The sequence below is a fragment of the Camelus ferus genome, chromosome 10, assembly GCF_009834535.1.
Source record: "Camelus ferus isolate YT-003-E chromosome 10, BCGSAC_Cfer_1.0, whole genome shotgun sequence".
Taxonomy (NCBI): domain Eukaryota; kingdom Metazoa; phylum Chordata; class Mammalia; order Artiodactyla; family Camelidae; genus Camelus; species Camelus ferus.
In genome coordinates this window covers 32,213,305-32,240,924 of record NC_045705.1, presented here as the reverse complement: position 1 = coordinate 32,240,924, position 27,620 = coordinate 32,213,305, and the positions used below count along the sequence as shown (strand labels likewise).

The following is a 27,620-nucleotide window of genomic DNA, read 5'->3' as shown; positions in this document are numbered from 1 at the left end:
TTTCTGAAATATGTCAATGTGTGTATCATTAGAAGATGTTCCTATTGTAATATGAGGTGTGAATACAAATCTGTATTTCTTTCTCAGAGTTTTCCCAGCTGTCCCAATTACACGTTTTCAAAATGCCCATATTTTGCCAATTTGGTATGTACTTTCTATTATATGCTAAATTTTCAATTCTATTAGAGTTTTCTTCTCAACATTTCTCTATTCTCAGATTTCTCTATTCATGCGTGATGCTGCGCCTGTTAATTACACGGCTGCAGAACTCCTCCTCAGCGTGGCTACTTCTTGGATAAGCACCTGCTGGCCTCCCACTCCCGTGCTGTGCTCTGTCACGTCTGTGACGCCTCTCTCACCACCCACTCCTCATGCACCTCCCACGATCTCCACCACACGGTTCCTGATGTTTTGCGATTACGTTCACAGTCACTCTCTGTTATCACAATACTATAGGAGTTCCATTGGCTGGAAATAGTTTCTCTTTGTAATCATAAAACCTTAGAAATCATTATTTACTGAAGAACAGGAAGCGAATCCTATTTTTGCCATGAGAAACTGACACCAAGCCAAGATGCTTAAATAATCTAAACATTGGAAATAATGTTTTTCCCCCAGAGTTGAAGCACAGAAGGCACAGATGATTTTTATAGCATCTTTCCCACTATCTCAGTTGGGAAATTCAAATATTTTATTTCATCCTATATGGAATTTGGTGTTATTTCCACTTCAAAGTGTTTTCACACTGGAAATGAAATTGAGGAAGGATGACAAAATGCTGCATTAAAAAGAAGAATCTCCCCCCTATTAACATTAACAGGGGCTCCAAAGTTAAGTTTTAAACTGGATATAATAACCCAACAGCTATCTCTCGGGTTTCCCTGGTGCACATGTAGAAATCAATAAAATATAAGATTTATAGACCAAAATATTATTTGTCATCAGGGCATTTACAGCTATTACACAGACATAGTCTTGAATTTTGATTAAGGAATCAACTACAGAAGAGAATATTAAAAAAAAAGTTCAGGAAAGTGAGACACGGGCTTAGTTTAATAGAACAGAGGATCGATAAGGAGTGTTCACAACAGAGTATGAATTGGACGTGTGTCAGTTTTGGATGGACTCCCATTACACTGCTCAGCAACCTGCTCACGTCCAAGAAGTAAAATGTGCTGAGCTCTCTGTTCCATGGAGAGGCTGACGATGAAGTACTCTGGGTGGAGCGAGTGCTATCTGGGAGAGATAAAATAAGCCAAATCACAGAGAGCCAAATGATGATTTTAATTGGAGACATAATGCGTCTGGTCAAAGAGATCCCATGGGGTAGATGTAACTATTTATTAAGAAGCCCTTTATTTTTGGAAAGAACAGAATATTTTAATGGTAAGCTGGATGTCTGATTAAATAAGTAATTTCTCCTAAAGTTATATAAATGTTTAAACCTTCTACAGTGATTAAATAAATCAGCATTATCTCAAATAAGAATGGTAAATATGAACTACTTTATACTTTTACTAGTTTTAGTTCATGATTTTTTAAAACATTTACTATTTAATGGATACAGCAAATGTGTCATATTAGAGGAGCTTCTATATATTTTTGATTCAATTAAGTATAATTTATATTTAAAACAAAAATATTAAATAATGATATTAAATTATTTTAAAATACTAAGAACTGGAATAACATATATTTTTTGTAAGCATGATAAATAATGGAGAAAAACTTGATTTTGAGCTGAGATACAGTAACAAGCATTTTTTAATTAATTTTAATCTTGATGATGTTTTAATGTGATTTAATATAAAATAATCCAGTTACTATAATTACATCTTTTGGGACTACCAGGAACATTTAGTTTAAAGAAAACAAAAATAAATGTTTTAAATGAAAAATGTATAGCATAATGAAAGAATTTTCAGTTCAATACTGCTTTTTAAATTAATTTTCAGAGTTTAACTTGCTAATTAATATTCAATGACAAATGTAAGTGAAGTAGGTAGAGTAGAGATACTGATATGACCAACATAAAAGTAACTTTTTATTGTCACATCTCCCCTTAATCATTTGGATTTTTCCAGGGAACAGAGATTGGAGTTTAAAAATAGCAGTCTTAGAACATTCAGATTTATCTTCCATGATTAATAAGGATTAAGAAACATTTACAAGATAGAGGTATAATATAGATAATTTTGTGAGGGCACACAGAATAAATATTTACTTTTTCTACTTTGCTCACTATTGAGAATAAGATATGCATATCTTACGTGTTTCAGAGTATATGTGAATAATTTAACTATCAGAAAGTCGGACTTGTACAGAAAGAAATTATGTTTCCAAGTCGGTATATGCATGTAATAAGAGAGAAATTATGTAAATTAAATCCTGTTGTTCTTAAAAGTGATAAATATGACTGGATTAATTCTCATGTATTCTCTTCTCCTTTTTAAAAGGGGTGATTTCATTTAAATAGTGCCTACTTCTTCAGTTCATTGCTGGATCGAATACTGTTTAGCTATGCTGTAATTTTAATAGACCTATACTGATCCATAGTGGAAAGCAGTCACAGCCCTTACCATGACATTATACCTGTGCTAAACTGGTGGACAATGTTCAGTCCCACCAAGATGGAGAGATAAAGACAGACTGGGGCAAACGTGAGCCAAAAGATTTGTAGGGGATCCAAGAGATGCCTTGGTGAAATAAGGAAGGGGACACTCACACTAAGATCTCTGAAAGTGCAGGGTCAGCCCTGAGCATGACTAGGGGCCTCTTAAATTTTGATGTTCTAGGAACCTCACTCCCCTCACTCTAGACCTGGCCCTGTTGAAAGGGAAGAATGGAAAAAAGTGATTACCAACAGGAGACTCAATGGTCCTTTAAATACAATTGTATTAGTTAATGTGCTTTAACACTGATGACTACAAAGAATATATTATAACCGTAATTTTACTATACAACTCTAAATAATGTATAATTAGTTTTATTTGATAGGTGATGATTTTATCAATATTACCCCATGCAATTCTCACAAAAGAGGAAGCAACATTTGGAAAGTCTATGTAACTGCTTAATGTCACATGTATAATAAATCAAAGAAATCGGGCACCTGTTGTTTCTAAAACAAGAAAAGGCACTGACTTCCCATCACAAACCTGTGCGCAATTGGTCAGATTATCCAACTTTAGCAATTTTCAGTATCCTTATCTTTAAAGAACAGTGAGGTTAGAAAAGGTTACTAGACACTAATGAACTCACCTACAAAGCAGAAACAGACTCACAGGCATAGTAAACAATCTTATGGTTTCCAGGGGAAAAGGGATGGGAAGGTATAAATTTGGGAGTTTGAAATTTACAGATGTTGATCACTTTATATAAAAATAGACAAAAAACAAATTTCTTCTGTATAGCACAGGGAACTATATTCAATATCTTGCAATAACCTTTAATGAAAAAGAATGTCAAAATGAATATATGTAAGTGTATGCAAACTGGGACATTATGCTCTGCACCAGAGATTGACACATTGCAACTGACTATACTTTAATTAAAGAAAAATGTTACTAAGGAATTGTTTTTTGAGGATCAACAAAGATAGTGGTGGTGCACAGAGCACAAAGGGTAAAACTAAAAGCTGGCATCTTTTGTCCCTCTGCACCGCCACCCCCCATACACACAGAGGAAATGAACACCCTCCAGTCTGTCCCTATTTTCCCAGGGTTGACCCAGTTTAATTTTTCTATCTTCGTTAATGTTCTCAAGTTTATTTTTCTGAATAAAACCCTCTTATGCTTTCCACTTAGTGTCCTACCAAAAGATATTTAATTCTCATGGACAATAACCTTTCTAAAAAATATTTTAACTATCTAATAGTATGAACTGAAAAATAGATACATTTGTGTTTAAGATCAACTGATGAGAGAGGAATGAGGATTGAAAAAGGAAGCTGAATATGAGTGAGAAAAGACATTTTCTGATACAGGGCTGCTGAATGGGAAATGCACAGAGAAGCACAACAGGATTGCCAAGAAGTTCACTAAATGCAAGATCATAGGGCAAAGCTCTGGGTCTTCTTCACAGCTGCCGATGACGTTCCAGTGGCTGTGCTGAGTAGAGTATACTTTATCATGAACTTTATTCAAAAAGTATGTGGGATGGCTCTAAAGGAACCTAAAATGGAGCTTTTACACTGATAATCAGTAGGGTCTAAACTGGGAAAGTGAGAAATACATAAATGGAATCATTCTTAAACTAGAAACAATTGCAGTGGTCATGAAAGCCAGTCTGGACATCTGTGACAATCCGAAGAATGAGCAATGTCGGGAAGGAACAGTGAAAAGCGCATGGTGCATTTCATCTTTCCACAGATGCAACACCAGGGAAAAGCACCAGCAGAAAATCTAACACATGGACTGAACTTCTTTTCTTGGAGTTTTGCTGACGCTCCTCATCTCCAGTGTTTTCTATTGGGGTTGTTCTTAGTCATCTGTATCATTACCCTAACAAGCAATAGCACCATAATTCTAATGACAAAGTGGGTCCTGATGGCCAGATCCCCATGGAGTCTTTCCTTGGCAGTTTTCCTTCTTTAAAATGGCTATGGATTCCATTACACTTGTCACAATGCTCGTGAATCTTAGGGGTCAAAGGGATCTTTTTTTTTTTTTTTTTTTTTTTTTTTTTTTTAGTTTAGTCATGTAAAGCTCTGAGCCATGGTGTCTTCATCTGTGACATAAAATAAGGACATTAACAGAATTCAAGAATATGTTATTGCAAACACTTTACTAACAAAATGGTAGCTCAGTTAAAATCATTTTTCTTTTCCATTTTCCCAGATACTATTTAAAGCCATAATATGCTAGTCACCTTTTAAAAAAAAAATCCTGTATTGTCTAAGTATATCTCAATATAGGAGAAAGTTGGGTCTCTGTAGTTTTCAGTAATTAATCACCTAAAATATATTTGCTCACATACACTCTAGTTAAAATAATATATCCTCTGCTTTTGATATGTTTGACAATTGTCTATTTCCCACCTTTTAAATAAGTTATAGTTTTCAACTTTGATTTTCATGTATTTTAGCTTAGATGTAATATTAAAATGATAATTTTGAAATAAAAATGATCAATGACACATAGCAAGAGATTTGAGAATAGATTTACCAAGCAGTATTTCAGAAATGATACCATCAATGTAATTCGTTCAATTGCGTCGTTGTTAATTAAACAGCCAACAGATCAAAAGCATTTTTCAAATCTCTGCTGCATGTTTGGATAAGACAAATAAAGATCTTGCATTATGATGATTCATGGTCACGATATTTACTTTGATGGGTAAATGCAACCAGAATGGTCTCAAATAAAGTGTATGCAGAAACAGTAAGAGCTGCAGCTGCACATGGGGAAGGGAGGGCGTGCCATATTCTTATTCCTTTTCCTTGGAAAGGATCTAGTTGAAGAGTGGGAAAATCCCTAAAAAATACAATACAAAATTTGGTGGTGTCCTACCCCTGAGAAAAATGGGATGCAAATCCTTCTGTCTCAGGATTCCGTTTGTTAATACGAGGAATAAAATGGACTAATTTTGTTCCACACACAAATACATGAAACATAAGAATACATAATTCTCAAACATATCATTTTCATTTAAAATCAAACCTAGAAGTAAATATTAACTATGTGGATATATTTAGATTTTAGCATAAGTTCTTTATTAGATTTCAGTTGTATACTTTGCGTCCAGAATATAAAATACTAAACATGAATGGGAAATAGAAATCTTATGTACTAATTCCCCTAAATCCCTTTAGTTTATAGAATTATAAAACAGGTTAAAAATATAAAAGACTAATTTTCTATTTTCACAGATGGAACACCTAAAAGACCCAGTGGAAGAAAATTTCACTTCAATGATGGAATTTGTTCTTTTGGGATTTTCTGATATTCCCAATCTGCAAGTATTTCTTTTTGGGATGTTTTTGCTTGTCTATGTGGTAACTCTGTTGGGAAATGGCATCATTATTCTCATAACCAAGTCTGACCAGGCTCTCCAGACTCCCATGTATTTTTTCCTCAGTAATTTTTCCTTCTTGGAAATCTGTTATGTATCAGTCACTCTTCCTAGAATGCTCCTAAACCTCTGGACTCAGAGAAGACACATTTCTTTGTTTGCCTGCGCAACACAAATGAGTTTTGTCCTTATGTTTGGAAACATAGAGTGCCTACTTCTTACCGTGATGGCCTATGACCGCTACGTGGCCATTTGTAACCCCCTGCACTATCCCCTTGTCATGAACCCCAGGGCCTGTGTCCAGCTGGTGGCGGCCTGCTGGATCACTGGGGTTCCGGTTGAGATAGGGCAGACATGCCAGATTTTCTCTCTGCCCTTTTGTGGATCCAACCAAATCAATCACTTCTTCTGTGACATCCCCCCAATACTCAGGCTGGCCTGTGGGGACACTTTTCTGAATGAGATATTGGTCTTCATAGTCGCGGTCCTGTTTGTTATGACCCCTTTCCTGTTGATACTTGGTTCCTACAGTAAAATCACCTCCACCATCCTGAGGTTGCCATCGGCAATGGGGAGAGCAAAGGCCTTCTCCACCTGCTCGTCTCATGTCACGGTTGTGACTTTATTCTTTGGATCTGCAGTCATTGCATATTTACGACCCAAATCCAGAAATTCTTCCAATACAGACAAGTTTCTCTCTCTTTTCTATACCATTGTGACCCCGATGTTTAACCCCCTGATATACACTCTGAGAAATAAGGATGTCTTGATGGCTTTGAGAAAATTGCTTCCTTAATGTTGAATGCATTAGCTGTCTGACTTGAACTCATTTTCTGGTTTCCTATTTAATTCTGCCATTTGTATAATCAGAAATTAAGGTCTAGTTTGCTTTTTCTACATTACTGTAGATTTCTTATTTTTATTCATTTCAGACCTTATTGTTTTATGCTGCACTTTCTGATATCGGGATTATATCCACAAGGTGTTTTGCTGATAAGAAAGTACGTATTTAGCCCATCTCATATTCAGTTCACAAATTTACTAGTGATTTGTGACTTTTTATGGGAAAATGTTGTATTTCATACCTAGGAGTTGATGTCATAAACCTTTTCTCCCCCAACACAATAATGAATATTTATGATACATTCCTCTCTATATTACTGTCTTTCTCTTTTTTATTTTTATAATGTTTTTAGATAATAGAGATTGTAAAACTTTAAGAACATTTGCTAAATATTTATATGCTTATAATTTTAGACATTTAAGCTTTCAGCAAATTCAATTTAATTCTTTATGATTTACAGAACACCTAAGTAAAGATTAAAAATAGGAAGTCCACATAGTGATAATTAAAAGTTTTGGATGCAGCAATCAATTTTTTACCCTGTGCTTCTCTCTGAATTCTTCTTTGTAGATATGCTTTGTCGATAGAGCTAAATCATGGTCCTTACATCTCAATAATTTTTACCTTAAAATTTATTAATGCAAAAAATGTGAATGTATATTTGCTTTTCAGAGATATAATGTGTATGAGATTGAACTGTTTTGTCCCCATATAGATTCATCCATTCCCTAAATTTTCTTCATTTATTTTTTATTCTTTTGATGGAGTATATAATTTGAATTAAAATAGAAATGCTTAAGATATACAGTGCATTATTTTCCCAAGTTTCCTAGTATTCATATTTATTTATTAATATAGTTATAATAAATATTTTAACACAGTATCTTTAAAAATTGATATCTGGTATAAAAGTAAGAGATTTTACACACAAACACACACACATCTGTGCTCCACACACCTGCACACATACATGAACACACGTATTGAAAATGATAAATACAAGTCTGATCAATGATATTATTATGGATATCCCAGAGTAAGTTTTTCTGTTATTTTTGTCTTTGTTTAACTGAAATTGTCTGTTCAGTACTATGAACCTGTGTTCTCCATGGTTCTCCCATTTATAGTGAATAAAGAACTCCTCCATTTTCAGCATCACATGCTTATCTAATAAATTCTTCTCATATGCAAGAAACGCATCTCTTAGGAACCGTCATATGTCACCAGGACTTATGGTTAAAAAAGAACACGGCAGAACAGTCACCTTTGGTAATTCATTAGATCAGAAGCAGAGGTAGCTCTGCTCACCTGCCTAAAGACACACCTTTTTCCAAGCTGGTAGGGAAGTGCATGGCCACTGTCTACCTGGAAAAGAGAGCAAGAATGTGTATTAACAACCCTGATGACAAACCTAAGTAGAAAAATCTATTCTGGTCAAGAGTACAGAAAAGAATAAATTAATCACCAAGATTTTTAGGTAATAAGCCATTGGACATTTCAAAAAATTAATGGATATGATTGGATACAGGGGAAGACTAGCAGAAGGAGAAAGATACCAACAGAAATAATTGCAGGAACATTTTCTGCAGAAAATATTGAACACAGACCAGCCAATGAGTGAAATGCAGAGGAAATCACAGTGGGACAGAATCATGAGCAGATAAATTGTGAATATTTTAAGCCAGTAATTTTGAGGATGGTTTTTAAGCACAGCACTGGATGACTGATGCAGAGGCTAGCTCTGAGAAGTGGGGTGCTGTCAAAATAAAAATCTAAAACTCGTGGCCTTGTGACCTGATTGCAGGAAGAGATGAGAAGAGCTGAAGGTAAACTGTTGGAGGCTAAATAAATCACGAACAAGCTGTTAAGTGATGGTGGAAAAGTGGAGACTTTTTCTGCTAAAAGAAGCTGCGTAAATGACTAAGCATTGCTTTATAGTAGCCAAAAGCATACAGACAAACAAAACATGCACATTGATGCCTGCAGGAACCTGGAAGAGATTACATGTTCCTAATGAATTTGTGAATCTGGCTAAGAAAAATTCCAGGAGAAATTTTTAAGTGTTAATTTAATTATTTTAGAGGGCTCTGACCAGGAATGAAAACAAAATAGATAAACTAAATAGAGGACAGTTTAACTGACCAGCAGAATTTAGAGAAAATATAGAAAAGCCCAGACTTGCTGGGTTATCAATAAAAATGTTGCATATCCCCACTCTTTAGGAAAAGGATTAAATCAAGTGTGATTCTGTGCTGACTCCTCTGAAATCCTTAAGGTAGTGCTATCTCAGATTTAAAAAAAAAAAAAAAAAAGGCTGTCTACCAATTTCCAATATATTGTCCTACAGCTGCCTCATATGTGCAAAGTAAAGAGAATTACATGTTGAAATGATGTATGGAAGTGGCTGTCAGATGTACTAAACCCAAATAAGAATCAGAGGAACCCACAAAGAAAGTTTAATTCATGGAAGCACCACCACGTGAACTGAAAGAGACTAAGACCATTCAAACCGAGAAGAGGTTTTTTTCAAAACCCCAAGTGTCTTCAAAACAATCTTAAAACAAAGAAAACAAAATCCATACACAAAACAGCATAATAACTGCAATGATCCATACCCATTAAAAAATGACTAGATATGCCACAAAGCAGGAAAACATGATCCACAGCAAGAAAAGAATTCAGTCAATAGAAACAAAACCACCAATAAAAAGGAATAATGGGATTAGTACCCAAGGGCATATATGAAATATTTGTAACTCTGAACAATTTCTTAAAGAGAAACATAAGCTCAATAAACAAAGAAATACAAGAAAAAAGAATTTTAATCTTTTGGCGATGATGTATCTAAAACTAAATCTCTAAGTTTATCTAATATATCTAAAATGTATCTAAAATACCTGAAATCAACATTTTACAGTGAGATTAATATTACAGTAAACACTGCAGGGGAAAGTTTTAGTACACTTGAAAATAGAAATGGAATCCATTTAAAATAAAGGGAAACATTTAATAACATAAACAGAACTCTGGAAACTTTCAGGACAGTATCATAAGAGTTGATGTACACATTATTGGTATCTCAGAAGAAAGGATATGGGGCAGGCTTGAAAAGTATTTGAATCATAACAACCAAACATTAAAAAAAATGATGAAATAAATCATTTGGGCAGCTAGAAATAAAGAAATGTGACTTACATGGAAAAGAAAAAAAAAGCTAATGAAACTATAAACCCCCAAATTCAATAAAGTCAACAATCTGCAAGAAACATAACCATGCAATAGTGTCAATAAAATATATTATAAACAAGTACTAAAAAACAGTGATAAAAAATAGAAATAGCCAGATGAAAAATATATTATGACAGTGGAATGTATTTGATTAATGCAGCTTTCAATTTAGAAACTGTTTAGGACAGAGAGAATGGATTACATCTTCAAAGAGCTGGACAAAATAACTATCAGTCTAGAATGATTTATCTAATGAGATGATTCTGCAAAACAGAAAGTGAAATTAAAAACTAGAAACTTTTTCACACAAACTGAAGGGAAAGAATATATCAGTAGCAGATTTACAAACAAGAAATATTAAAGGAGTTTTTCAAGTGGAAGAAAACACAGGTGAAAATCAACACAAAGAATGAATCAATCTCAAAATGAAAATAAGAGAGTTGACATGCACACCATTTTTCATATATTTAAATGTTCTTTAAACAATAAATAGCAATCGAAAGCAAAAAGCAGTGTATCATGGTATTTATAAATGAATAACAATAAATTGTAAGGCAATAATATAAAACAAAAGATAGGATTGTAGATATAGGAGTATTTCCTTTTCAGGATGTTACATTTTTCATAATATGGTATAATTTCTTTAATGATAGTCTGTGGTGGGCAGGGCTTTATATTGTAAACTTTATACCTTCAGCTAAGAAATTAACAAGGAATATTAGATAAAAACAAATGGCAGAGGTACAGAAAATGCTAAAAACATGCAAATCATAAAAAAGGCATAATAAGAAGGAAAAACAATGAACAAAAAATGTGTGAGGAAAAAAACACAAATAGCAAGGCATTAAATTTAAATCCAGCCATAGTTATAATACCACTATTGAAATATATAGCAACCCACTTAGTGTACAGCACGGTGACTATAGGTAATAATATAGTTAATAATACTGTACTGAATGTTTAAAAGCCCCTAACAGAGATCTTAAAAGTTCTCATTACAAGAAAAAATTATGTAAGTTTGGATGGTGATGGATGTTAACTAAACACCTAAAAGTAATACAATTCTCTATGTCAAATATATCTCAATTCAAAAAGACAGATATTGACAGTGTGAAAAATCGTCATTTTTTGATCTCCAATACCAAGCAACAAAAGAATATGCATCCTTTCAAAGGAAACATTTACCAAGATAGACCAACCGCTGGTCCACAGAGATCTCAGTACTTAGAAATAATATACAGGGTATGTTCTCTGGCTACAATTGAGTTAAATACCAATTTCACTTTCTGGTGTTATATGTGATGAGGATGGAAAGACAAATGTATTTCTGCTTGTGATGGACATGTTCTCAATCTTGATAGCGTGATGATTTCACTGCTGTGCAAATATGCAAAATTTACTGTAAATACATACTTTTATTATGTTTCAATACGTATCAATGAAGTTGTTTAAATTTGTATCAAATTATTGAAATTGAAATACAAAATCTTTTAGTAAATAAAACTAAGAGAATCTATTACTAGCAGACTTGCACTACAAGACATAAAAAAAATTCATTTTGAATTAACATGATATCAGAGGAAAATTCATATTTTCCACAAAGAATAAAAAGAAATGATGGTAAAAGTACCGTAAACATTAAATACTATGTTCGCCTTTCAATTTCTTTAAAATACATGTCAGTCCTTAAAGCAAGTTTTTTAGCTATGTTTTAAATTTGTAGCTATGGGTTCTTTGCTGGAAAGCAGTATGTAGGGTATAATGGTAGACAATCTTCCTTCTCCTTTTTCTTTTTTTTAAAGGTACATATATATTCATACTTATGTATGTATGTATATGCATCACATGTGTAATTGTTTCTTGGAATAGTGTTGTGCTCTATGTAACTTTTATGTTGATAAAATGTTTCTTTAGCTGTAACATTAAAACACTGAAGTTAAGCTTATTTCACTAAGTTATATAATTAGTACAGAGAACACATATGGAAATGGAATAATAGATTTAGAAGATAAAAGGAAGGTGAATGCATGGTCAAAGGATAAAGTAGAGTTGGGCAAAATATAAATTGTGAAACAAATAAACTTTTAGAAAGATGATGCAGAAAGTTCAAAGAGAAGGATTGTTGCATTTTGCCTTAAGAAATCTTACACACAAAAGGTACACATACTTGTGTGTATGTCTACATTTTGTGTGTAAGGTGTTTAGGTAGACGGTAACAGGTACATAGAGTTTGTGTGCTTGTGATGACACGTGAACTTTATTTCTAGATGGTTTCACTGAATTAATTATATAATTATTCACTGAACAGTTATACCTAGGAAGATTATGGTTGCCATATATGTTTATGATGTGCCTTTGAAGGTCATTTTATATATGTATATATATATATAAATATAATTTCACTATATATGTGTGTGTGTACATATATATGATATGCCTTTGAGGGTCATTATTCTGTGACAGCCAAGAGATTTGACAAAACAGTGAGTCAATTAATTACTAACTGCCTCATATGTTGCATTTCCATTCTGGAAGTGCACATAAACACTAGCAAACTGTTTCATATCCCAAATCAAGTAAAAAGAAATGTGCCTCGGGGAAATCTCTGTCCTGTTCTACGCGGGGTCACATTTACAATTGTAAGTAAAATCAGATGACTAACTTAATAAGCTACCTGCTTCCCTTCATTATGGTAAGGAATGATAGATAACAATGGAAACAATCTTAGGAAAAAAATAAAATCAGCTCACTAATTAGAAACTGTTTCTAGAGGTTAGAACATCAATTAATGAGAAACAAAAAGAGAAAAAAGATAGAAGGAAACAAGCGTTCTATGGAGATTCGGTGTAAAGCTAACCGTCCCGTGTCTGCAGTGGCAGCGGGCTCTGGAAGCCCAGGGCAGTAGCAGGTATTTATGAACGCTTATCTTGAGAAGCCAAGGCAGGGAAATAAGAACGTTGTTATAGAAACTTTTGCATTAATATTGTTTAAATAAAAATAATTTCAATATTAAAATGAGTAGCCTTCATTCTATGAGAACCTGGATTTAGCCAAATGTCCCCCTCTCCAACATTCTTAAATTTTTCAACAAGACTCCTTGGATCCAAGATCATGATTATATGTTTCTTATATTCCTGTGACATAATTAATGAAGGTAGGCATTATTACTACTTTATAGACAGAGAAATTGATACAAAAGAACAGCTGAGATACTCAAGAATGCACAGATTATAATAAATTAGAAGCAAAAACTAGTTATCTTAATTCCTCAACTAATTCTGTTTCATTACACTGTCATGTGCTTGCCCAAGAGTTAAGGGACAGGACAGCACTCCCACAACTATTGTATCTTCAACACTACTGTCATTGTCACCATGGGGAATGTATTTAACTCTTGATACACACAAAGTAATACAGAGGGTAGATTCAGATATTTACTATATATGCATAAAAACAAAGATGACACAGACATCATGCTAACCAGGTGTAATGTTAAAATATAAGCCCTTGGAAATAAAAATTCAAACTCATAAACAAAATGTTACAATTCAAATGTAACCTCTTAAAAAGAGACACTAATCTGAAGGGAAAAAATACCTACAAATATAGTTAAACCTATAAAGTGACATAATTGTTAGATAAATGATATTATCCACAGGTATTAATGAAAATTTTAAGAAATAGAGGCTGAGTATCAAACCAAAACAGAATAGTGAGTGTTTAGTGCAGTGTTGATAAATCCCCCAAGACATTTTTCCTATTAGGGTATTTATGATGAATTAGTTCTTGATTTTATCCATACTATCTGGTAAATTTTCTTATAAATAAGAGAAAGACAAAATCTGCAAGATTAGTTACATTTATACTGATCTGACTACAGCTTGTAGGCAGGCAGTAGTAGGTTTTCAATGTGTATGTATTACGATTCGGGATGTCAATAACTGAGTGTGAATCTTCGCTTTAGCTTTTCTTCTTTCCCCTTCTAAATTTCCAATGCATTTCTTTAAGTGTAAAAAAAAAAGTCATAGTCTTTTTCACTGCAACTTTGTTAATTCAGGTAAGCACTAGACTCTAGGTAGGACTTGCATTTTGGGAATCGGTATGAAGCACAGTAATGAACTTTATTTAAAGCAGGATGAGAGGGCTATGTCACATGTTTGATGTTCCATTTTCCTAGACTCTGGGAAGAAGTGGAAAGAAAAGATACAAAAGTTCAGCTTCCCTTGGATACACAGGGGAACATTTTCTTCATTCATACTGAGAAAGTGGGTGCAATCAAAGGTTTTCATTCTGTTTTTTAAGTTATTTTCACAATTAAACACATGATTTATAAGTTAGTCTTGGGTTCACTCCCTCAGCACATATCTAGTATAAATCTACCATTAAAAGTGAATATTTCACAAATACAAACGAAAATGCCAGTGTAATATTTGCAAATAATTTACCAGTTGTAAAGACAAACTATTTTCTATACATTTTAAAACAAAATTCTAGCAGTTAAAATTGTCTAAAAATTTTAAAGCTGGATAAATTTGCAATGTGCTGTGAAAAGGAGGATTTTTCATAAAGAATACAAAGTTAATTTTTTTCATTAAAGATGCAGCCACAAATGACTTCAGGCAAGGAACCTAAAATCATAATAATTGTGAATAATCACACTCTCAGTAAATATGGGTAGAGTGAAATTAAATTATATTTTGTGATAGCTTTGAGACAGATTTATTAAAAAGTGACATTTAAGATGCCCACACTGGCTTCTTAAGTAATAATTTTTTCAAAGCTGCAGTCACATCCTTGTTCCTAAGGCTGTATATCATGGGGTTCAACACTGGAGTCACAATAGTGTAGAAAACAGACAGCGTTTTGTTGCTTCCTGCAGAATGATTTGACTTGGGCCATAAGTAGGTGATGGTCACAGAGCCAAAGAATAAAAGCACAACTATGAGATGGGAGGAGCAGGTGGAGAAGGCTTTGGACCAACCCGTGGCTGAGGGCAACTTGAGGATGGTAGAAATTATTTTGACATAAGACCCAATAATCAGTAGAAAAGGAATCATGGCAAATAATACAGCAGCTACATAGACACACATCTCATTGAGTGACGTGTCCCCACAGGCCAGCGTGATCAGCGGGGGGATGTCACAGAAAAAGTGGTTGATTTGGTTTGAACCACAGAAAGGCAGTGAGAACACCTGGCATGTCTGCCCTATCTGGACCGGAACTCCACTGAGCCAGACACCCACAGCCAACTGGACGCACATCTTGTGGTTCATGACCAGAGGATAGTGCAGAGGGCTGCAAATGGACATGTAGCGGTCATAAGCCATCACAGCCAGAAGAAATGCCTCTGTGGCCCCCAGAACAAGGAAGAAGCACATTTGGGTGGCACAGCTCAGCAAAGAAATGCTTCTGTCTTGAGTCCAAAGGTTCACTAGAATCCTGGGAAGAGTGACAGACACATAGCAGATTTCTAGAGAGGAAAAATTGGCCAGAAAAAAATACATAGGTGTCTGGAGAACAGAGTCCACTCTCGTGATTATGATGATAAGACCATTTCCTGTTAAGATGAATATGTAGACGAGAAAGAAAAGACCAAATAGAAGCCCCTGGAGGTTTGGAAGGTCAGAAAATCCCAAGAAAACAAACACCATGACTGAAGAGAAATTGCCTTCTGCTGTTTGGTCTCTGGGCAGCATCTGTGAAAATAAAGAATTTAATATGTAAAGTCACTTTATCTGCCTGAGTTGCAGTTTGCTAAATGATGAAAAGTGTACCCTGTGCTTTTGAAAGTCGCAAAGTCACTAAGAATGAATCCTATAGAAACATCTAAACTTGATGTTAAGCTGTGTCTTAAAAAACTGTTCATTCTTTCTCTAAAAATTATCCCTCAGAAAGCATTCCTATCAGGAATTACGTCTGCTGAGAGATGGCTATGTTTTCTTGCTACTGATAATGAAATAAGTGATGTTAGGTTTTGTTATTCAGATTTGTGACAGGAATTTCAGAGTCTAACTGGAATGGTGTTAATGAAACTAAAGGGAAAATAAAAATCATGAAAATGTTAATTATAGCAATAAGTTTGACACTTTTGTTTGGAAGGACATTTTCCATCAATTATCCTTTTTATGTTATTTTAAAAAACCATTGCATTTATTGACATTTTGATTTAAGCTGTCTCAAATATTTTTTGAGGCATCATGTAATTACAATAAAAATAAGCTGGAAAAAGTGATTTTAGGGGGTGATCTTTGTGACTTTTTTGTGTTCTGATAGTTGTTATAGTGAGTTTATTTCAGTTGAAAGAAGTCATAAAGTAACTCAGTCATGAGGATAGTTATCAGATCTCAGATACTGGTTTTGCATTTGAGTGTTAATTCCTGTAATAAATAGACAAGTTTTTGATTCAAGACATAGTGTCAAAGGAAGAGAAATTGCAAAGAGTTTTGGAGTCCTCTTGATAGGATTATCCGTATGGTGCTGAATAAAGCACGTACACAAATTCCAGGATCTGAGGATTCCATTTAAACATGCAGCTTCTTGCAGGCAGCTTTATGTGGAGGAAAACAGGGAGACACTATTTGAAATCAGCTTGCAAACCATCAGTGCACGTGGTAAAAATGGGACACTGATGAGTGACTGCAGTGATTCATTGTATTAGGAGAATCCACAGACACTATTTTATTTAATCCTCAAGATGGTGCAGAAGCAATTCTGTCGCCCTTTTACTTAGACATAAACTTCAACTTAAAAATGTTACATAAATCAACCAAGATCACAGCATGTAAATGTGATTCAGATTATGTTTCGGGCTCAAAATCCAAGTTACTTTTATTCCAACGGGTAATATCAATAGACTGTAGAATGTAACATTTGCATATATTATATAAATCACTCAACAAGCATTTGATCTACGAATGGAGAGCAATTTCCATTATTAACCAGATGTATTGTCTACCCCAGTGATGACTGGCGTGCGAAATGCTATTCTCATTATTGTATTTTGTGTTCGCCTCTGTCTCTCCACTCACACCTTTAAAGTCCTGCTTTAATTTTTCTCCAATAGGTGAAGATTTTGGAAAAACACAACAGAACGAAGTAAAATTTGAAAGTAATTTAAAAATAAATTAGAAATTAATAATCTACAACTGACTGAGGCACTAATTCGCTCAAACAGGATTTAAGTCAAGTTTCAAATAAGAAGTAATGATTTTTTTTTAATTTCCACATGTATTGTGAATAATAAATAGTAATTGCATGGTAAAGTCTTTGAAATCTAAGAAGTAGAATCATTAAGTAATCTCTCTCCAGTTTCTATTTACCTCCTTAAATATTATAGTTGTATGAAATATTTCCTTAAAATAAAAATACTGAGAATTTTCTCTAGGAATTTGGAGTTTTTTTCATTGTACAAAGAAGTGATTCTTCCCCACTCTAAACTTGCTATTATTCACAGTCCTCTTTCTCAGAAGTCCTTCAGTGTAAACAGTAAGCAGAGACTTGATTCCCATGTCCTTTTAATGGAGGCTTGTTTTCTGCAGTTGGACGCTTTTCTCAGGGACACAGGACAGTTTCTCTCTTACTTAGCTAATGACTTCAGGGCTTTAAACCCCCTTGGCTGAGGACAAAGACAGTTAGTTATATTTGTAGTCTGATTTTGTTGTATTTCATTAGCCAGAGAAGAATAATGTCAAAGGATTTTTCAGTGCCCTAAACTTTTAGATTCCTTTTCAAGATAATGTCTCTTTAGGAATAATGATTTTATAGATGGTAGTGTGCAAACTCATTTTTTAAAATAGCTAATTACTGCTTTCTTCAGTAAATTTTCTTGTATTAAAATATTTTTCAAAACTGTCTCAATTATTTTAATAAATTTTGCTACATTATAATTAACAATACATCTTAAAATTGTTTTAATCATTTATTTCAGGGATTTTCTACAGGAAAATGTAGATGTTGCCTGAAATATAGTTTAACATACCCGGTTAATATATTTATTCCATTAATAGCCTGTAAATATTTGGACTCTTTGAACTTTGATGTTTAAAATATAATTAGCTAAGAAAACTAATCTAAAATGTAAATAATGACTAAAAAGTTCATGCTTACCTTCATGGACTGGAATGGAATGATCTCTTTCTTTGATACAGAGTCTTTTAAATGTTGTTCTTTTTTTATTCTTATTTGTTATTGAAGTATGGTTGATTTACAGTGTCAGTTTCATGTGTACAGCAAAGCGATTCAGCCATACACACACACACGTGCATGCACACACACACACATATATACACACACATATAATGCTGTTCTGTTGAAATTTAGTTTTAAACTAGTTGAATACCAGGAGTTGCAAATACCTTTCTAAACAATGTTCTCCTTCAAAGCAAATAGTGCTCTGTAAGTAAAAGTATATGTCTTTCTGTCTTGTGGGAATTAGTTCTCTCTGTTAATCACTTTTTAATTGGACCAAGTCATTATACTTGCCACGCAGATATTTTGGAAAGCGACCAAAATTGTCTCTGGCCATGGCATTCCTTTTCAGGGATGCCTTACTCTACCACTCACTCAGGCATTTCGTCTTTCATGTGCTTTGTTCTTTTCCCTTATAGGTGTCACCAGTAAATAATCAAACGTCTTCAGCTAGTTAGATATTCTGTAGAGCTTTTAATAATTTCTTTCACAACTAGAAATGAAGAAATGGAAATGGAAATTTTTAAGTAAGATTATTTATAACTCCAATAAAAATTAAAATTTTATGAATATATCCAACAAAACATTTTATTTTAATTTGTAGGCTGAAGACCACCTATAATGATAAAAGAATTTAAACAAGACCTAAATCATGGACATAAGTATTTTGTTCATAGACCAAAAGACTTAACACAGTAAAAATGTCAATACTCATGGAATTAGTATGTACATTTAATTCAATTTCAAATAAAGTCTTAGCAAAATTATTTATAGATACAGAAAGTCTGATTCAAAAGTGTACATATAATGACAATGTAACTAAAATAACCAAATAATGTTTTGTAATTTTGGAGGAATCACACAATTAAATTTTAAGATCATGCACAACTACAGCACCAAAGAGAGTGTGGTTTTGGTAAAGGTTGACAAATAAATTAATGTAACAGGAAGTTCCAGTAACAGACCCACACGAGTATCAATTGAATTCACTCATAGACTTATGAAGGTATAATTTACATAGCATAAAATTTACTTGTTTTTTCTGTAAAATTCAGTAACTGTTGTGTAAACATAGCAAGTTGTACACCCATCATTAAAATATAATTTAGAACATTTTCGTCACTCCAGAAGGAAGCCTAGAGTTGGCATAAAATCGATTCTCTTTTCTGTCCCCAGCACTGGGCAAGCACTAATCTCTTTCTATCTACATATTTGCATTTTGTGGACATTTCATGTAAAGTGAATTATACCATATTTATTGTTTTGCATCTGATTTCTTTCATTTGCATAGCATGTCTGAGGTTCCTTCATGTACAGTTAAGTGTCTGTAGTTTATTAGTTTTTTTGTTGTTGTTGTTTGTTTTTTAATTGAGGTATAGTCAGTTACAATGTATCAATTTCTGATGTACAGCATGATGTTTCAATCATACATATACATACATATATTTGTTTTCCTATTCTTTTTCATTATAGGTTACTACAAGATATTGAAATATAATTCCCTGTGCTATACAGAGGAAATTTGTTTTTTTATCTATTTTATATATAGTATTTAGTATTTGCAATTTTCAAACTCCCAGTTTATCCCTTCCCACCTCCTTTCCCGATAACCATTTTTTTTTACTATATCTGTGAGTCTGTTTCTGTTTTATAGATAAGTTCATTACTGTGTTCTTTTTTTTTTTTTTTTTTTGATTCTACATGTGAATGATATGATATTTTTCTTTCTCTTTCTGGCTTACTTCACTTAGAATGACAATCCCCAGATTCATTCCTATTGCTGCAAATGGCATTATTTTATTCTTTTTTATGGCAGAGTAGTATTCCATTGTAGTTCATTAGTTTTTACTGGTGAATGGTATTCTACAGTATGGATATAGGATATAGCAATGAATTTATTTATTTGTCACTTGAGGGACATTTGGATCATTTCCAGTTTGGGGCTATTATTAGCAATGTTTTTATGAGTTTTCATTTACAAATTTTTAGTGGATGTAGGTCCTCATTCCCATCAGTAATGCATAAGAGTTCCTATTTCTCCACAGCTTCTCAACTCTTGCTATTTTCTGTCTTTTTTATTATGGCCATGCTAGTGGGTGTGAAGATCATCGTGGTTTTAATTTGATTTTCCATAATGAGCTAACATTTTGATTATTTTTGTATATGCTTATGATATTTTGGTGTAATAGCTATACAAAATGCAAATAGCTATGTTTGCATATTTTGATGGGGTTATTTGTCCTTTACTATAGAGTTTAAAGGGTTCTTTACATGTGCATTCAAGACCTTTACCAAACATAATGATATGCAAATATATTCTCTGTCTGTGGCTTGTATTTCATTTTCTGAATGGTTTTGTTTAGAATGCAACAGTCTTAAGTTTTGATGAAGTCCAATTTAATGTTTATTTTATTTTATGGATTGTGCTTTTGGTGTATATCTGAAATTCTTTGCTTTAAACCATGACCAGAAAGTTTCTCTCAATGTTTTCTTTTAAAAGTTTTATAATTTTAACTATTACATTTAGGTCTGTGATTAATGTTGTATTAATTGTATTGTATTAATTTTCTGTATTTCATGAGACGTGGTTTAAAAAATTACATTTTGCATATATATTACTTATCACCCCAGCACTGCTTGCTTGTTGACAATTTTTTTCTGTGTTAAATTGCCTTGGTAACTTTGTTAAAAATAAATTCACTGATAACATTTGCATCTTTTTCAGAACATCTTCATTTTATATCTTAAATAATATATAATTATAAATTTTGGATTGTACATGCTTATATATCTTAATAATCACAAAATACAAAAAGAGATGGAGAGAATTTAGAGAAGGAGTGGTATGTCCATTGGGTTGTTGTACCAAACTCCCAGAGAGGCAGTCAGAAATGTTAGTTCAATTAGTGACCTGGGGAAGGAGCTGATCCCGAGGGTAAGGACTGTTCCTTATTGAAGAGCACTAACTGTTATGACAATAGAACATATTTTAGAGGGCAGTTACCCTCTGTTTCAAATAAAAGTGAATTCACTGTCAAAAAAAAAAATAGCCAACAACAACTTTCTCATTTTCTGTCTGTCTTTTAACTCAATCAGTAAAGGTAAGCATTATATTTAATTTCAATCCAAACAAGTAAGCATAACTTTTTTATCCAATACCAAATTTAGTTTCACATATGTCTGTATATATTTAGCACCAGCAAAAGGACACTCATTACAGAAAATTTTTAAAAGAATCCTTTGTTTTTATGATTGGTTAATTTCAAAACATGGTTCAGATAGTCTTTTTATTTTTCTGATTACTAGCATTATATTATCAAATGTGACATTTCAAAATACTTTGTAGTATAATGGACCAGTATACTAAAGATAACCAGCCTCTTCATCATCATCGTAATCATCTTAGGTGATTACTATGTGTTAAGCGTATATTTGAGTAGTTTGCGTGTATTAAATCTGGGGATATCCCATAAAAATTAATTGCATGTAACTAAGGAGTAAGATAGTGAATGGACTTTATTAAAAAGGATTTGCCTTCTCCTAATATCAAAGAGATCCTTTTTTAAAATAAAGTTCTATGGTAAATGAATCAGAATATATTAAAGAGATATTGATATATTTTCATTTTCATCTTTAGAGAATTCTCCTAAGGGAAAATGGCTTCTGGACTGCATTCACCAATTTTAGATTCCTCTTTATTATCTTCAACTTGATTTTATAAACTTGCTCTAAAGAGTATTAAACACATTGTGATGTAGATGCTATACTTGATATCATATCATAATCCCCACACCAAAGAAAATCATTATTTTCATCAAAAAATTCAGAAAAATAATCACAAATTATATGAGTAAAAACAAAAGTGGCTATGTTTAGCTAAATTATTTAGTGTTCTCCTTTCTGAGTTGTATACATAGAAGCTTCTGAATGATTCCAGAAGTCAGGGAGAGCAATGGATATGTTGCAAGATTTGAGGAAATTTTTGTAGGTGAGATTGAGTTTGGAAGATAAGTACAATTTGGATAGGATTTGAAAAGCTGTATTTATTACTTTGCACATGGTTTTACACTGATAATTCCATTTAATATTCATAAAACATTTTTCCATTTGACAAACAAAAAGGGGGAAAATCAAATTTTAGTAAATGTAGAACACTGCAGTCTTGATATCAGGTTCTCTTTTCTTACTTTTTCTGGCTGTTTTTTGGCACCTTGCTTTTAGTATGACTTTCAAATGTACTTCCCCATAGTAAGGAATATATAGAAAGAATCAAAGATTGAGAGAAAACTTTACCTGAAAAGCCTACACAATAAAGAGAATGAAGGAGATGGCAGTTTCTGAAGGTAATAGATCATCAGATGTAGGTGAATCACTCATGCCAGTCTAAAAAGATTGGAGATTCACTCAACAAACAATTTTAATCAGTGCCCAAGTACTACACTCTACATTGAATTAAACAGGTGACCAAAACATAGTTAATGTGTCAGGATGAGATGTTAAAAAAACAAGAAAAGAAGACATGATTGTGTATTCTACACATGATATCATGTCTTGGTAATGTCACCTATCAGCCAGTAGTTTCTGACCATTTTAAAGACTAAGTTATAGCATTTTTACATTTCTTACGATCCCATTTTCATTGAAAAAATTATATAATAAAAGGGACAAGGTTCAAATGCCTTTAGTACCTTAATACACAGTCAGGAATGCTGTAGATGGTAAAGGAAACTATTATTTAATTTATTTTTCTTAATCACAGAGAATCCTCAGGATGTCCAGGTTTTGCATGAACTGTTGATTGTGCCCCACATGTGTCTACATTTTTGTAGCTGAAACATTGACCATTGTCCTCACTTAACACCCCTAGAATATGGTGCTAGATGTGTCTCTTCCTTGCAGGGGCTAGTCTCTATTGACTTCCAAATTAGTTAACACATAACTTGAAAGTTATGTACATCACACTGCAAACAATGAAGTAGTTTGCTACTTCCAAAAGAATGAGTGAAAAGAGTATAAATTCTACACACACAAACACACACACACAACACAAAAGGCATGCTTGATACATATGACGAAGAAGCGGGAGAGGAGATTTAAATTTTGGTAGGAACCCTCTTTTACACCTTGGGGGCTATTTCAAAGAAGCAATCAAGTTGATTCACTTGTAATTTATTCAAGAAGTTAGTAAATCCCATTTTGTGAAACAAATATATTACACAGTGCGTAGAAAGATGGCTAGAGTCGCAAAAGAAGCATATAATTTATTTATAACAAAAAGTATATAGTGAAGATGGGCAATCTTACCCCAACACATTCACATGCCTGAACTCAAACACACATGTGCTAGAAAAAAGAATGAATGAATTAAATGGGTTTAGAAGAACAATAGCAATTACTGAGGATATTGGTAATTAAGAAAGTTCTCAGAGATGAGTTGCAATTGATGTGTTTCATACAATAAGTGGGTGAGGAGTGAACATGCTAGTTAGAATTGCTTTCTTGATCATAACTGCTTGATGAACATGCCTCTTACTTCTTGAGTGTTTCTGGACAGGAAGGCTACCTTAGAGTTTCTTTCTTCCTCCCCAGAAAAATCTGAGTAAAAATTCTGAGTGCAGATTTTATATGGAGAATGTCAAAGCTAAATAGGACTTTGGAAATACCACAGTTAAACCATAACTTTTAGAAATTAGCTTTATCTCCCCTAAAACTACTTTAGATGGCTTACAAAATATTTGCTTGTGAAGTCAAATTAATTAGTTTTGAATTAATCATTGTAAAAAGAGAATTGAGAGGTAAGGAGAAACACTTAGCTGAAAGAATGAAATGATTGTTATAATTTAACATAGACTCAGATACTGCAGTTGGAGCGTTCAAATGAATAGCACATTACAACCACATGTCTTCAGAAACAAAGAAATACTATAATCTGTAGCAGAAGTAAAAGATTAAAGGGATTGTTTTTCTTACAGATAGATTTAATAATAATGAAAAATACACTTCACCACACTTTCAGAGGACCTGGAAGTATAGATTTGGTTTTTAGAGGGAGTTGAAAAATCAGAAGGCATCCCATCCTGTTTACAGATAGAAAAAGAAGAGCCAATGAAAGTGAAATAATGGTGCCTCTGATTAAATCATCCCCACAGATGAGGTGTGAAGAAATGGAAGCAGAAGACATTTCCACAGTGACACAGTTTGTACTCGTGGGATTTTCTGACCTTCCCAACCTCCAAGGGCTACTGTTTGGGGTGTTCTCCATCATTTACACCATTGTCTTAGTTGGAAATGGCCTCATCGTAGTAATAACTAGGATTGACACTGCGCTACAGAAACCCATGTATTTTTTCCTGGCAAATTTTTCCTCCTTGGAAATCTGTTACGTGTCCGTCACTCTCCCTAGGATGCTGGTGAACCTTTGGACTCAGGATAGAGGCATTTCTGTGCTGGACTGTGCCACGCAAATGTGCTTCTTCCTTATACTGGGAACCACTGAGTGTCTCCTGCTGGCCGTGATGGCCTATGACCGCTACGTGGCTGTTTGTAACCCTCTGCACTATCCCCTGGTCATGAACCAGAAGGTGTGCATCCAGCTGGCTGTTGGCTCCTGGATCAGTGGAGTCCCGGTGCAGATAGGGCAAACATGTCAGATTTTCTCTCTGCGTTTCTGTCATTCTAACCGCATTGACCACTTCTTCTGTGACATACCCCCCGTTCTGAAGCTGGCCTGCGGAGACACTTCTGCTTACGAGCTATTCCTCTGTGTAGTGGTTCTGTTGGATGCTGCCGTCCCGTTTGTGTTGATACTTGGCTCTTACGGCAAAATCATTTCCACCCTTCTGAGGTTGCCAACAGCCAGAGGTCGGGCCAAAGCCTTCTCCACGTGTTCTTCCCACCTGCTGGTTGTGCTTTTATTTTTTGGATCTGCAACCATAACCTACTTCAGGCCAAAATCGAGTCATTCTCCAGGAACTGACAAACTGCTCTCTCTCTTCTACACCATAGTGACCCCGATGTTTAATCCCATGATTTACACCCTGAGGAACAAGGATGTGATTGCAGCACTGAGAAAACTGTTCCTTAAAAAATTCTGAGATGAGTTTAATTGTATATGTTTTAGCTCCTTGCCAAAAGGTTATCAGAGAAATGTTTTCAGTCTCTACCTTCCTCCAGTAAGTTAGCCTCTTCCAGTTTATAACGGACTTGTAGACGCTTTAAAATACTAACCCACAATTTACTGTGCTTAGATACATGTTAGGTACATGAATCTCTCTTCAGTGCTCCATTTCTAAAGAATAATCTTGCTCTATAAATAAAAGAGCAATGCACATCACTTGTTTTATATAAAAACTAAAACCACAATTCAGTCTGTTGAGATTTTGGGGACTTAAAGATACTGGTAAATACGTGGCATCATTCATCTAAATAATTGCTTAAATCTTCACACTTGTATTCGTCAACATTCTTTGATTCTACAGCATAGAACCTGGCCAATAAAAGTTGAAAAATAAATGTTTGAAGGAGGGATTGAATGAGAGAATGGACAGCTGAACACTGCTGTGCCCTACATCAGACTCCTGGAAAAATCCAGACACTTCAGAGGACCTGCAAACATTGGGAGCAGATTTATTTAACCCACTGTACACTCGTGTGGAATTGCTCCAGTCGTAACACCAGAGGGAAAGCGTCCACGCATTTAGTTCTCTTCCTAAGTGCATGATAGTAGGGGGCTTTCTTATTTTTCTCAACCTGTTTTGCACACATTTCTACTTTGCACACATTTCTACATTCTACTTAGTAATTTTGGCCCCAGAATAATTTGCTTTGAATTATTTCTCCTCTTTCATCATTGCACTCCAAACAGCTAATGTTATGCCAATTTATAATTTTTAAAAAAATATGTTAACGTAAAGCATAGAAACTTGTTAAAAGCTATTTTCTGAATTTTCCGAAGTCCACACAATTGCACTCCAGTAGTGTGCCTTCCCTAATCTATTCCTCGTGTTTTTAATCCTCTTTAAGGGGTTTGAAACTGTTAAACCTTTTAACTGATGTTATCAAGGACAGTGAACGTCTGTCAATATAATCATTAATGCCTGTCCTCTCAATTTCATTCTTAAATCAGCAACTGACATGTAGAGATTATTTGGTGCATCTTTTCCTGAGAACTTCTGCCGGCATTTCTTCTGACAGTTACGCCACTCGGTAGTTTTAGTTGTAATTGTACACACATGCATGTCGACGTTAGCTGTGTCATTTCGTCATAGGAAATGCTCCTGGTGCGTGCAAGTTTTCATACTTTTTATGAGTGTGGCATCACTGAACACTTTGGGAGTTCCCAGGGTGCTTTTCTTTGCCATGCATGTATACAACACACCTTCATTGGATGTATGAACTCTTGTGGGTATAAACAGCTGTGAAGACAGACACCTTTCATTAGGATTGTGCAGGAATTTAATATACTCTGAGTGGCAATGACAGAGTAATAAGCAATGTCTTAGGATGACCTGTTGATATTTCAAAAAAAAGAATTGCATATTTCTGAAGTTTTGGCTTTCAGATATTTGTCCTGCAGTCAGATATTTGAGAGCAGTTTTTGTACAAATCTATTATATTTTTTAAAAAAGCCATTTTGCTGCTCCTATGTGATTTTGACATCATAACGCACTGGTACATCTGCAGGCTCCGTAGGTTTTCTTTACAACTTGGCTCACAAAGCCTGTGATCCTGCAGCGTTGTTTGCAACAGCATCCCAAAGTGGGGAGAGCGACTTCAAGAGCTTGTGAGTAATGATACCCCTACGAGCACTGATCTGTGGTTACGTCCCAACCATCTTCCCTTGAAGATTCATGCAATTGTGATAACCAGTTCTTATAACTAAAATTTTATCGTTAAAATAAAGTCAGCTAAATATTTACAAATGGCCTCATCAGGAAGAATGAGCTGGCCCCTCGTCTTGACAGGTTTCAGTTTACTGTTTTTCAAATGTAGCCCAAGTTTAACAGTATTGTGCAAATATCATCATAACATTGGTGACATAAACTACATTTATTTTGTTTTAACATCATTTAGCATCATCGTCCACGTGTCCCTCTCTCTGATCTGTGTTAGCCACACACATGAAAGTGTCTGTACCCAGCAAGTGACTCTGGTGGGGCCACAAAGACCCCCTGACAATATTTAACTGAGATTATTTCCGAACATCCAGGCTGGCCTTGGAGGTAAAGTTGTCAAGGGAGCTTGGCTGGTGAATGAGGATAAAATGTATTCTTTAAACTGGGTCAGGAATAACATCACATTGATGCTTCCATTAATTGACAATACTTTAAATTTCTTTGTAAGTTACATA

General features: G+C 34.1%; 2 protein-coding genes across 2 annotated transcripts; one reads left to right on the top strand and one right to left on the bottom strand.

Annotated features, from left to right (window-relative positions):
• Positions 1-14,786: 14,786 nt before the first annotated feature.
• LOC102519667 (olfactory receptor 10AG1) lies at positions 14,787-15,759 on the bottom strand. The gene has a single exon (XM_006189663.3). It carries the CDS (start codon positions 15,733-15,735, stop codon positions 14,821-14,823), a length of 915 nt encoding a protein of 304 aa, XP_006189725.2. The 5' UTR covers positions 15,736-15,759; the 3' UTR covers positions 14,787-14,820.
• Positions 15,760-24,420: 8,661 nt separating this feature from the next.
• Positions 24,421-25,365, top strand: LOC102519905 (olfactory receptor 10AG1). Its single transcript, XM_006189664.1, has one exon. It carries the CDS (start codon positions 24,421-24,423, stop codon positions 25,363-25,365), a length of 945 nt encoding a protein of 314 aa, XP_006189726.1.
• The last annotated feature ends 2,255 nt before the right edge of the window (positions 25,366-27,620 follow it).